The 12,196-nt window shown below is 50.4% G+C and overlaps 1 protein-coding gene, 2 non-coding genes and 1 pseudogene across 3 annotated transcripts; 2 read left to right on the top strand and 2 right to left on the bottom strand.

The window, feature by feature from the left end:
• The first annotated feature begins 1,003 nt into the window (after positions 1-1,003).
• Positions 1,004-2,736, top strand: LOC129648936 (mitochondrial fission factor-like; annotated as a pseudogene).
• LOC129651993 (U2 spliceosomal RNA) lies at positions 1,022-1,212 on the top strand. Its single transcript, XR_008714479.1, has one exon. It is a non-coding gene; the product is annotated as a U2 spliceosomal RNA (small nuclear RNA).
• A 2,251-nt stretch (positions 2,737-4,987) lies between the features above and the next one.
• Positions 4,988-5,178, bottom strand: LOC129651991 (U2 spliceosomal RNA). Its single transcript, XR_008714477.1, has one exon. It is a non-coding gene; the product is annotated as a U2 spliceosomal RNA (small nuclear RNA).
• A 555-nt stretch (positions 5,179-5,733) lies between these two features.
• LOC129648937 (small nuclear ribonucleoprotein E-like) lies at positions 5,734-6,229 on the bottom strand. The gene has a single exon (XM_055575773.1). It carries the CDS (start codon positions 6,159-6,161, stop codon positions 5,883-5,885), a length of 279 nt encoding a protein of 92 aa, XP_055431748.1. The 5' UTR covers positions 6,162-6,229; the 3' UTR covers positions 5,734-5,882.
• Between the last annotated feature and the right edge of the window lie 5,967 nt (positions 6,230-12,196).

The raw sequence follows: 12,196 nt of genomic DNA, 5'->3' as shown, positions 1-12,196 counted from the left end.
CCCCACCCTCCACCGAAAAAGCATTCCCAAGGCTGATGCCACGCGGGGTTGTTGGCGAGGCTGGGGGACGAGGCGCTGCCGGAGAACGCCTGCCCTGCTCTTCCCGTCACCGTCCCTGATCTCCCGAGCTTCAGGGCTCCGTTGCCGCGAGGGTGGCCGGGACCGCCACGGCCCCGCACCGCCGTGAGGGCACGAGGGGCACCCGAGCGGCCTCCGCAGAGCGCTGTGCCCCGGGGCCGGGCGCCCTTCGCAGACCCTTCAGTCCGTGCACCCCGATTGGAGCAAATTCCGCGGGAGCGCATCTCGCACTGAGAAACGGAGCTGCCAAGTGATCGCGACGGGCACTGTTCGATTCCAACGACTGTCCCCCAGGACATCCCTTGTCAGGACGAATCCCCCAACCCCCACCCCCACCCCGCCGCCCCAGGGGACCCGAACTGTGGGGCAGAAGACGGGCGGGAGAACACGGACGCGAGCAGAGCGGCCGGGAGCAAGGAGGGGCGAGGGGGTGTGGTGCTGGCCGTTAGAGCCGCGGTAACCGTGACGGGTGTCGGGCACTAGCTCAGCGTGTAGGAGGCAATGGTTGCGAGTGCAGCGCGAGCCGGGGAATGAGCGACAAAAGCGAGTTCTTGATTTCTGGGGCTCGATCCGTGAGAGCTGCTTCCGTGTCAGCGCTTCCCCCGCGGTCTCCGGCAGCCGCCCCTGGGTCGGGAGGCGGGCTCCGGCCGCGAGGCGGCGGTCCGGAGGGTGGAGTCCGCCCGCGGTAGCCCCGCCCCCTCGGGCGGCAGAAGGCGGAGCATGCAGATGAGAAATGGCTGTTCGGCGCGGGAATGGCGGAACAATTAAGGACCTAGAACTTGTCCTTTCAAAGGTAGAGGACAAAAAGGCCTGCACGGGAGTCCGCTGACAGCACTGTCAAACGACGCAAAAGGAATCAGACAAGGAGTGTGGTTCAGGGCGCTCACCGTGGGTTGAATGGGGATGGAGCGAGGGCGGCTGCGGCCAGGCTGAGGCACTCGGCATCGCTTCTCGGCCTTTTGGCTAAGATCAAGTGTAGTATCTGTTCTTATCAGTTTAATATCTGATACGTCCTCTATCCGAGGACAATATATTAAATGGATTTTTGGAGCAGGGAGTTGGAATAGGAGCTTGCTCCGTCCACTCCACGCATCGACCTGGTATTGCAGTACTTCCAGGAACGGTGCACACCCCCCTCGGGGGATAATGCTCGTGGTATGACAAGAATAGACTTGTCTGTCGGGAGGCTTAGGGCCTAAGAAATAGTAAGAAGGGCGGAGGGCGGAGGGCGGCTGGCTGGCTGGCTTTTGCTCTGTTTCGCTTGTGAGAGTTTCCGCGGCTTTGCACCTGGGCGGTTCTTTCTTTCTTCCTTGTGGTGCGGGGAGGGAGTGTTTTCGTGCTTTGGGTTTGTTCATCTCGTTGGAGGCGAATGTTTCGTGCTCCGTAGGTGTATGGGGGGGGGGGGGTTCTGTTTTCTTCCTTTTTTCCTCGTTGTGTTCTTGCCGCGTGAGAGAGAGGAAGACTCTATGCTGCGAGGCTTCCGGGAGGGAGTAAACGCGGCCTTACCTAGATAACCGTTCGCCGCAAAGTGTTTCTACCGCCAGCGGTTCCGAAAAGGAGTCTGCTCTCTTTTACAGGTATGCGTTTCCACTTCTGCCCCGAGACTATACAGTCAGACCCCCCGAAGTGTGGCCGCAGTAGCTTTCTCTCTCTGTCTGTCTCTCTTAAAGGAGCCTGTGTTCAGTAACTTGTTCTTACTACATGCACTTTGGAAGGAGCCCGCGGTTTAGTGACGCTCCATCGACACGCTTGGAGGAGGAGGGGGACGGACGCTCGGTTCAGCTGCGGCCCTTAGCCGCAGACCCTCTAGCGGGGGGCTCAGGGGCACAAAAGTGGATCTAAGTGTGCCACGTGCATCTGGAAGCAACTCAAAGGATTTACAAGTAATGCCTGAAAGCAAGCAGTAGTTGGTACACATTAGGTGAGGGAGAGAGCATTTCCTTCTCCCACTGCTGAGATGGCGGAAGCTAGTCGAATTCCTCAGTATGAAAAGGAATACGCGGAAGGTATGAACTAGTGAATGAGGGTCCTGGGGAAAATGAAAGGGAGCACCATCAAATACGGACCTGGAACAAGGATTCCAAGAGGGAGGTTTAAATGCTCGTGTGATTACGTGAAGTGCTCGTGTTCCTGAGAGAATTATTGTAGCAGGAAGTAAGACATTCCATTTTCAAGGCCAACCGATCTTGACCTTATACAGCCAACTCCCTTCAAAACCTCTGGCACTAAGAATACCACCTCGTGTGCTTTCGCTAAGTGAAAGACAGCTAGATTTTCGGGGTTTAGAAAGACTCCAACCCCTCAAAATGAAGAAATCGGTGCAGCTGACAGACTAAAAAGAGCGTGCTGGCTGTTCACCAAAATGGGACAGCCGGTCAGAACGGACTCCATGTATGACATTTCAAATAGAGATACAACATGGAAGGAGCTTCAGGTGACGTAACAGAACAGAGAACGTGCTGAAGGAGAAAGGGCCATGTATTCAATCACTGTAGCATTCTGGCTGATTAATAATAGCTCTGGTTTCTCGGCTGGAAGTAACCTCAACGCTCAAAAATAGTATCTCAACAGCTGAAAATGCAAAGAATGTGTGAACTTCTTTGTTTCTGTCTTTGCAATGTATGCCGTTTCGCAGTCCACGCCCTGAAAATGTATTTCTCCCAGAAAAGAGGGGGAAAGGGCTTGTATGTGCAGAACTAAAGGTATATTCTGTCAAAAACAAGAGGCGGGGGAGGCGGGGCGGGCGGGTTGGGCTGATCCTGAGGCAGGAGAAAAACAAGAAGCGCATCCGCTCGCTCTAAAGTTTCTCTCCACCTGTACCGTCAAAACCGATCTCAAAAATACAAGCTAGAGTCGGTCTTGATGTCTAGTGAGCCCTCCCTCCCCGGTAGCCGCGCCGCGCCGCGCCGCGCCAGCGCCGGCCTAGAGCCAGAACCGGAGCTATACAAAATGGCCGGCCAGGCAACCTGGGGGCATCGGTCCCCTCCAACAAATGGTGACATGCGGAGCCGGGGCTGTGGTCACCTTCCTTTTCATGACAACCCCTCCCCCCGCCCCCAACCCTTCCCGTGGTGAAGGTACTATGCTTGCAGTCTCAGCGCCCCTTGGTGTGCAGTGACTTGATGCCTCCCCCTCCAGACTCCGAAGCATCTCCGACGCCGAAGTGCCCTCCTCTCCCCCATCCACAGGGAAGTAAGTGCCTCCTGGACAGTAGTGGGGTCCTGGAGCCCCTCTGCGGGCGGGCGAAGGCGCTTGAGTCCCTGTGCGACTCTTTGCGACCGTAGCCCGCCAGGCTCCTCGGTCCATGGGATTCTCCAGGCAAAAAGAATACTGGAGTGGGTTGCCATGCCCTCCTCCCGGGGATGGATCTATCTTCCCGACCCAGGGATTGAGCCCGCCTCTCCTGGGTCTCCTGCACTGCAGGTGGACTCTTCACCGCCGAGCCACCAGGGAAACCCCAAAGCCCCTCGGCGCCACCTGCTTTCCGGACCCCACTCGCTCCACTGTCACCGAGGATGGCCTTGTGAAGATGGTGCGGCACGAGGGCACCGGGACCCTGTGGCATGGCCTCCCAGCCATCTTTGTTGATGACTGGCGGCCACTGCCACCTACTTCACCGCCTACGACCTTACTCAAGGCCTTGCTGTGTGGTGGAGCCCCGACCTCTTCCTCCGCGCACCCATGGTGGCTGGTCCGCGGGCCTGCCTGGGCACCGTGACTGCCATCAATCCCCCTGGAGCTGGGCACGGACAAAGCCGAAGGCTCGGCACCCGTCGCGCTGGGAGCGGCTGCGTGGCCCTGGCCGGCTGGTGCTCGCTCGGGCTGGGCTGGGCTGGGCAGGTCCGGTCCCAGTGGCCCTTCGGGATGTGCCCTTCTCGGCTCTGTCTGTACTGGTTCAACTAGAGCTGGCCGACGTGGCTCAGGTCGAAGGACCAGACAGACCTTCGCTCCCTGGGCTTCGGCTTTTGTGTCTGGCGCCATCTCCTGGGGTGTGGCGGCCATCCTCCCTTCTTTTCAACGTGACGAAGACAGACTCCACGAGCGGTGAAGCTGTGTAAAGACGCCCCCCGCACGCGACTGTCCACTTGGCTTCCCGGACCCCAGTCGGTCCGAGGATCAAGCGTCAAACCCACTTCACCCGCCGGCATTTATGAGCACTTGCTTGAGTCTCGCAAAAAACGCTTCCTCCAGAAACACTCAACCGGGAGCAGCCTGTGAGATGTTGAAAAAAACCAAGAAGTAGGGAGAGGAAGAAAAAGAGATATTACAGTCTTATGGACTCTGTGAGAGAGGGAGAGGGTGGGAAGATTTGGGAGAATGGCATGGAAACATGTAAAATATCATGTATGAAACGAGTTGCCAGTCCAGGTCCGATGCACGATACTGGATGCTTGGGGCTGGTGCACTGGGACGACGCAGAGGGATGGAAGGGGGAGGAGAGGAGAGAGGAGAGTTCAGGAGGGGGAACACATGTATGTATACCTGTGGCGGATTCATTTTGATATTTGGCAAAACTAATACAATTATGTAAAGTTTAAAATAAAATTAAAAAAAAAAAAAAGAAGAAAAGCTACTGAGAACAAACAAACAAACAAACAAACAGAGAAAAAAGGGCACGAGGCTTTCTTCCCCGGCGGTCCCGTGGCTCAGGCTGCGCCGTGCCACGTAAAAAAGCCAGCGGTCCGAGGCCTGGCTGGGAATCACCCAACCTCCACCGGCCCGGGGACCGAAAGTAGCAACTCCGCCCTGTAAACGGGACTACGGCATACAGCCCCACAGTCGCAACCGCGAGCGCCACTGAGAAACAAAAAACAAACAAAAAGAAAAGACGTATCTTTAACAGCAGTATACGCCGGCTCCTCCAAAAACCCGTCTGTCTTTGAGACCCACAGATTTTTTTTCCCCCCGTAGGGGGTGCACCGTTCCTGGAAGTACTGCAATACCAGGTCGATGCGTGGAGTGGACGGAGCAAGCTCCTATTCCAACCCCCTGCTCCAAAAATCCATTTAATATATTGTCCTCGGATAGAGGACGTATCAGATATTAAACTGATAAGAACAGATACTACACTTGATCTTAGCCAAAAGGCCGAGAAGCGATACCTTCGCCTCGGGCTTGGCCGCTACCGTCCTCCCCTCACCTCCATTTAGCTCACGGTGAGCAAAGTCAGCCTCAAACGAAGGCCCGCCCTCTCCCCTAGACTGCACGGTGTCCTAGTGCCACAACTTCTAAGACGTCCATCGTTCGTCGGATCGTTTCATTTGTTGGGCGCCTTTAGGCTTTCTGGTCTCCCACGGCACCCCCGCCCGCCCACCCAGCAGCAGACAGCCAAGCAATTTGCATGCCCCGCCCACACACGCGCCTTCTTCCTGCTGCGCGTGTGCGCCGTCTCGCGGTGGAACCGAAACAAGCGCGTGGCCCAAAGCTCCCGGAAACACCCAGACCCAGAGAAAGACGCAAACCGTTCCAACCGGGTTTTTCTTTCCGGCATTTCTTTTTCTTCTTAAAAATTTTTTCCCGAGCACATAGCTACGTGCCCACCCACCACTCATCATCTTACTGTTATTTATTGTGTACACATACACGGATGAGTCGGCTATGTTGAAGTTCTCTTTCAACTTTCTAGATTTTTTTTTTTTTTTTTTTTTTAATAAAAACAGTCCCACAGCATTTATTGTCATCTGGTAATAACATAAGGGTGAGCAGAACAATATGAATACATGTTTTAGAACTACATCTCTAACAAAGGACACCTAAAAAAACCAACGGTATTGCCAAACAATTTCTCACTTCATCTGTCACTTCTAGTTGGAGACACTTTGGAGCAGAGTAATGTTCTCTCCTTTTAGCATGATCCGACCCAGTTGTTTTCTTGACTTTGTTTTAGAATGAATCTCTTCTGCGTCATCTAATACGAGGTTCATATACTCATCAAAACCAATGATAGAGCCCTCTATCCGCATATTCACTTGCTCATGAAGCCACACCTGAATCCGTGATCTATTTTGCAAGTATCTGAAGATGAGATTGATGGGCTGCACCATCACCTTCTGCACCTTCTGGCCCTGGCCCCGGTACGCCATGCTGGACGCTCACAAGCGCCACAGTGCTCCACACTCAACGTTCTAGATTTTAATTCGTCTTGATTTACTATGGCTTTCTTTCCAAGGTCTCTTTTCTTTTTCTTTTTGGCCACCCTGGCTCTTCTACAGGTCACGTGGGAACTCGGTTCCTCGAGCAGCGATAGAACCCGCGGCCTAGCTTACATTGGGAGCGCAGGGTCTTCACCACTGTACTGCCAGAGAAGTCCCCGCAGTCACTCTTTTCTATGTCCCTCAGACTCTCTCGGTACTTTTATGTGGCTTTGCTGGACAGGGAGCCAAGATATCCGCGACACAATTTGGCTGCTCTTCCGCCAGCTGCTCGCCAGAAGGCTTCCACGTAGGCCTCCTCGGCTTGATGGGACGCTCCGGGAGAGAGAGTGGGAGGATTTCTCCCAGTCCAGATCGCTGCGGACTCCTTGCCGTAAGGCCGTGCCTCATCGCAGCTGACCTGCCTTCTTGGCCGCTCAACTGCAAGCCTGCAGTGGAGAACAGGGGACACACCGACCGAGCAGAGCAGCTGCTGAGGCCTCTTCGGCCTTGAGGATGCCCTCTCCTCTCCTCTCCTGTCCACCCCAGCCCAGCAAACTTCCTGGGGCGGGGGGGGGGGGGGGGGGGGGGGCGGGGCGCGGGTTGGGGGAGCGTGGAAACCGCTGAGTACTGGAGGATCAGAAAGAGGGTGTAGGCAAGTGGAGACACGCCTGCCAGCAGCTGTGGTGAGCCTCCCGGAGTGCACGTGGGGAGCCCTTTCACCCTGAAAGTAAGGGAACTTCCTCCCAGTTTTGGGATTCTCCCTGCCGTGTACAATTAGACAAAGCTAACTTCTCAAAATTCTGACCCTGCGAGAACCAAACTATGCCTAGGAAAAAGCTTGATGTAGAGCGCAGTATTTAAGTCATCCATTTCTGGGCTCTAGTGCCCTCCAGCAGCAACTACTGAGCCTTTGTGCTACAACTACTGGAGCCAGTGGGGTTAGAGCCTGTGCACAAGGAAAGGTAGTCCCCACCTGGCAGCAACTAGAGAAAGCCTGTGAGCAGAAAAGAGGACCCAGTGCAACCAAAAGTAAATAATAATAGTAATTAATTATTATTTTCCAATAATTAATCATTATTGGGAAAATATTTTAATTGGATTGAATACTTTGGATTGGACTAATTACTTAGTTGGAGTAAAGATTTACTGAGCATGGCCCTACCCACCAGAACAAGACCCAGTTCCCCCCACAGTCAGTCTCTCCCCTCAGGAAGCTTCCAAAAGCCTCTTCTCCTTATCCGTCAGAGGGCAGACAGAAGGAAAACTACAATCACAGAAAACTATGCAGACTGAGCACATGGACCACAGCCTTGTGTAACTCAGTGAAACTGAGGGAGGAAAGGAACAGGCCGAGCTGACTCCATTTTGAGAAAGAAGGAAACTCCATCTTGCACTTTCAGTGAGCTTTGGACTATGTGCCTGTTAGCCATGGGGATAACATACCTACGGCCGAACTGGCCTCCTGGACTGATAAACACCAGATTCCATACCAAGATTTCCCCTCGCCAAAAAGAATGTAATAACCCCCCATGTAGTATCACCTTTGTAATCTTTATGGCACCCACTGGTGTAGGCTACAATGTATAACCAGCTGACTCTTCTGATTATGAATCATGGCTATAACCTGACTGTATCTCCCTTGAACACTTTCCAGGCTGGGTTTAAGGAATTTGGGGATGTGGGCTTGAGCAGTACACTTAAGGTATGTAAGGTTATCACAAAAGTCGGTCGGGGTCCTTGGCTAAGAGGAGACTCTTCCTTGGGCCCGCCGGTGTAATAAAGTGCACTCCACCATCTGCATTGTCCTTCTGAGTGAGTTTGTTTCCCGGAACGCGTGGCTACAACAGAACTATGAGCCATGCGGTGTAGGGCCACGGGGTCATGGCGGAGAGTTCTGACAAAACGTGGTCCCCTGGAGAAAGGAATGGCAAACCACTTCAGTATTTTTGCCTTGAGAACCCAATGAACACTATGAAAGGGGGAAAAAAAAAAAATATGACTCTGAAAGATGAACTCCCCAGGTCCGTACGTGCCCAATATGCTACTGGAGAAGAGTGGAGAAATAACTCCAGAAAGAATGAAGAGGCGGAGCCAAAGCGAAAACAATGCCCAGTTGTGGATGTGACTGGTGATGGAAGTAAAGTCCGACGCTGTAAAGAGCAATATCCAGAAACCTGGAATGTTAGGTCCATGAATCAAGGTAAATTAGAAGTGGTCAAATAGGAGATGGCAAGAGTGAACATCGACATTTTAGGAATCAGTGAACTGAAATGGACTGGAATGGGCGAATTTAATTCAGATGACCATTATATCTACTACTGTGGGCAAGAATCCCCTCATAGTCAACAAAAGAGTCAGAAATGCAGTACTTGGGTGCAATCTCAAAAATGACAGAATGATCTCTGTTCGTTTCCAAGGCAAAACATTCAATATCACAGTAATCCAAGTCTGTCTATGCCCCAACCGGTAATGCTGAAGAAGCTGAAGTTGAACAGTTCCATGAAGACCTACAAGACCTTCTAGAACTAACACCCAAAGAAGATGTCCTTTTCATTATAGGGGACTGGAATGCAAAAGTATGAAGTCAAGAAATACCTGGAGTAACAGGCAAATTTGGCTTTGGAGTACAGAATGAAGCAGGGCAATGGCTAATAGGGTTTTGCCAAGAGAACGCACTGGTCATAGCAAACATCCTCTTCCAACAACACAAGAGAAGAGTCTACACATGGACATCACCAGATTGTCAATACCGAAATCGGATTGATTATATTCTTTGCAGCCAAAGATGGAGAAGCTCTATACAGTCAGCAAAAACAAGACCGGCAGCTGCCTGTGGCTCAGACCATGAACTCCTTATTGCCAAATTCAGACTTAAATTGAAGAAAGTAGGGAAAACCACTAGACCATTCAGGTATGACCTAAATCAAAACCAAATTCCTTATGATTATACAGTGGAAGTGACAGATAGATTCAAGGGATTAGATCTGATAGAGTGCCTGAAGAACTATGGACGGAGGTCCGTGACATTGTACAGGAGGCGGGGATCAAGAGCATCCCCAAGGGAAAAAAAAATGCAAAAAGGCAAAGTGGTTGTCTGAGGAGGCCTTACAAATAGCTGAGAAAAGAAGAGAAGCTAAAGGCAAAGGAGAAAAGGAAAGATATACCCATTTGAATTCAGATTTCCAAAGAATAGCAAGGAGAGATAAGAAGACCTTCCTCAGTGATCAGTACAAAAATATAGAGGAAAACAATCGAATGGGGAAAACTAGAGACCTCTTCAAGAAAGTTAAGAGACACAAAGGGAACATTTCATGCAAAGATGGGCACAATAAAGAATAGAAATGGTATGGACCTAACAAAAGCAGAAGATATAGGAAGGGGTGGCAAGAATACACAAAAAGAACTATACAAAGAAGATCATGACCTAGATAACCACGAGGGTGTGATCACTCACCTCGAGCCAGATAATTATACTATGATTATACAGTTTGGGGGTTCCCTGGTGGGTCAGACGGTAATCAACCTGCCTACAACATAGGAGAATCTGCCTGTAAGGCGGGTTTGATCCCTGGGTCAGGAAGAACCCTGGAGAAAGGAATGCAGTGTTCTTGCATCGAGAATTCCATGCACAGAGGAGCGTGGTGGACTACAGTCCATGGGATCACAAAGTGTCATACATGACTGACTAAGTCACTTAAGTCATTATATTGTTTAGCCTACAATACTCTCTTTCAGTATCTTAACAAAATATATACATATAGATGCAGGTAGTAATAAATTTTCATCCATTTGCACTCACGTGAATTTGGCTTTGGGCTTCAGTTATTTGTATTTATTTGTTAAGTGTCGGGAGCCGCGTTAGGCATTACTGACAAAATGGAGGCACGGCCCTAAACCCCCTCCCTTTGTTCCGTAGGCTCGGACCGGAATGAAGGAGTTAGGCTTTGTGGTTCTGACTTGTTTTTTCCTTTCCTCGGCTGAGTTGACTGAAGAGAATATTAAGGTGCTTATTGTTTTTGAGAGGAGCATGAGAAGGCATAAAGCCTTCTGCAGCTGTGTTCACAGAATAATTCATAAAGTAAATCACTGACGTTTGTTCAAGGACTTTTACAAAAAACTGTTCCAGGGTGAGCACACAGGCCGCAGCTTGAGGCCATGGGAGGGATTGCTATCTGAGGCCCATTTGTGAGAAAAGTGTTTATGGCAAAGGAGTTTGCTGAATTTAGGGCTTAGGGATAATTAAAATAGTTAGAAGCTAAAGATTTAAGGATTGCTGTAATGTTAGCATATTCTACTATTAGTTAGTTAGTTAGTTCAGTCGCTCAGTCGTGTCCGACTCTTTGCGACCCCATGAATCGCAGCACGCCAGGCCTCCCTGTCCATCACCAACTCCCGGAGTTCACTCAGACTCACGTCCATCGAGTCGGTGATGCCATCCAGCCATCTCATCCTCTGTCGTCCCCTTCTCCTCCTGCCCCCAATCCCTCCCAGCATCAGAGTCTTTTCCAGTGAGTCAACTCTTCGCATGAGGTGGCCAAAGTACTGGAGTTTCAGCTTTAGCATCATTCCTTCCAAAGAAAGCCCAGGGCTGATCTCCTTCAGAACGGACTGGTTGGATCTCCTTGCAGTCCAAGGGACTCTCAAGAGTCTTCTCCAACACCACAGTTCAAAAGCATCAATTCTTCGGCGCTCAGCCTTCTTCACAGTCCAACTCTCACATCCATACATGACCACAGGAAAAACCATAGCCTTGACTAGACGGACCTTTGTTGGCAAAGTAATGTCTCTGCTTTTGAATATGCTATCTAGGTTGGACATAACTTTCCTTCCAAGGAGTATAGAAATTAGGGACTTTAGAGATATTATTAGCTAGAAGCCCTTTCTAAGAAAGAGTGAGCTTAGGATACTAGGGGCAAACAGGACTTAGAAAGATAAGAATTAAACTGAGGAATGTGGTATGCAGCCCAGACATTAGCATGAGTTACAGTGTATTCACAAGGACACATGAGAAGAAGTAGATAAGAGAATCGCTGAGGAAGGAACTCCTTTTGAGGGGCAACAATGATTTTTGGAGAAAAATAAATCTGGGTCAATGGGAACTTAAAATGCCCAACCTCTGACCTAATGCTTTTGTAAAAGTATAAAAGAGAATCATAAGCTTGAAATAAACAGGCAGTCCAAGAGAAATGAGAGGCTGCCTCAGTTTCTCGCCGACACCGCTCACCCCTTCAGGTTGAATCCCTGGCTGCTGGAGCTGGACTCCGGCAGTTAAGAGGTGGCAAGAATATACAGAACAACAATACAGAAAAGATCTTCATGACCCAGATAATCTTGATGGTATGATGACTCACCTAGAGTCAGACATTCTGAAATGCAGACTCAAGCGGGCCTAAGGAAGCATCACTACGAGCAAAGCTAGTAGAGGTGATGGGATTCCAGTTGAGCTATTTCAAATCCTGAAAGACGAAGCTGTGAAAGTGCTGCACTCGATATGCCAGCAAATTTGGAAAACTCAGCAGTGGCCACAGGACTGGAAAAGGTCAGTTTTCATTCCAATCCCTAAGAAAGGCAATGCCAAAGAAAGTTCAAACTACTGCACAGTTGCTCTAATATCACATGCCAGCAAAGTAATGCTCAAAATATTCCAAGACAGGGTTCAACAGTACGTGAACCATGATTCCAGAAGTTCAAGCTGGCTTTAGAAAGGAAGAGGAACCAGAGATCAAATTGCCAACATCCGCTGGATCATCGAAAAAGCAGGAGAGTTCCAGAAAAACATCTACTTCTGCTTTATTACAACAAACTGGAAAATTCTTCAAGATATGGGGGTACCAGATCACCTTACCTGCCTCCTGAGAAATCTGTATGCAGGTTAAGGAGCAACAGTTAGAACTGGACATGGAACAACAGACTGGTTACAAATCAGGAAAGGAGTACCTCAAGGCTGTATGTTGTCATCCTGCTTATTTAACTTATATGCAGAG

This window comes from Bubalus kerabau, chromosome 4, assembly GCF_029407905.1.
Source record: "Bubalus kerabau isolate K-KA32 ecotype Philippines breed swamp buffalo chromosome 4, PCC_UOA_SB_1v2, whole genome shotgun sequence".
Taxonomy (NCBI): domain Eukaryota; kingdom Metazoa; phylum Chordata; class Mammalia; order Artiodactyla; family Bovidae; genus Bubalus; species Bubalus kerabau.
This window is presented reverse-complemented; position numbering and strand designations above follow the sequence as displayed.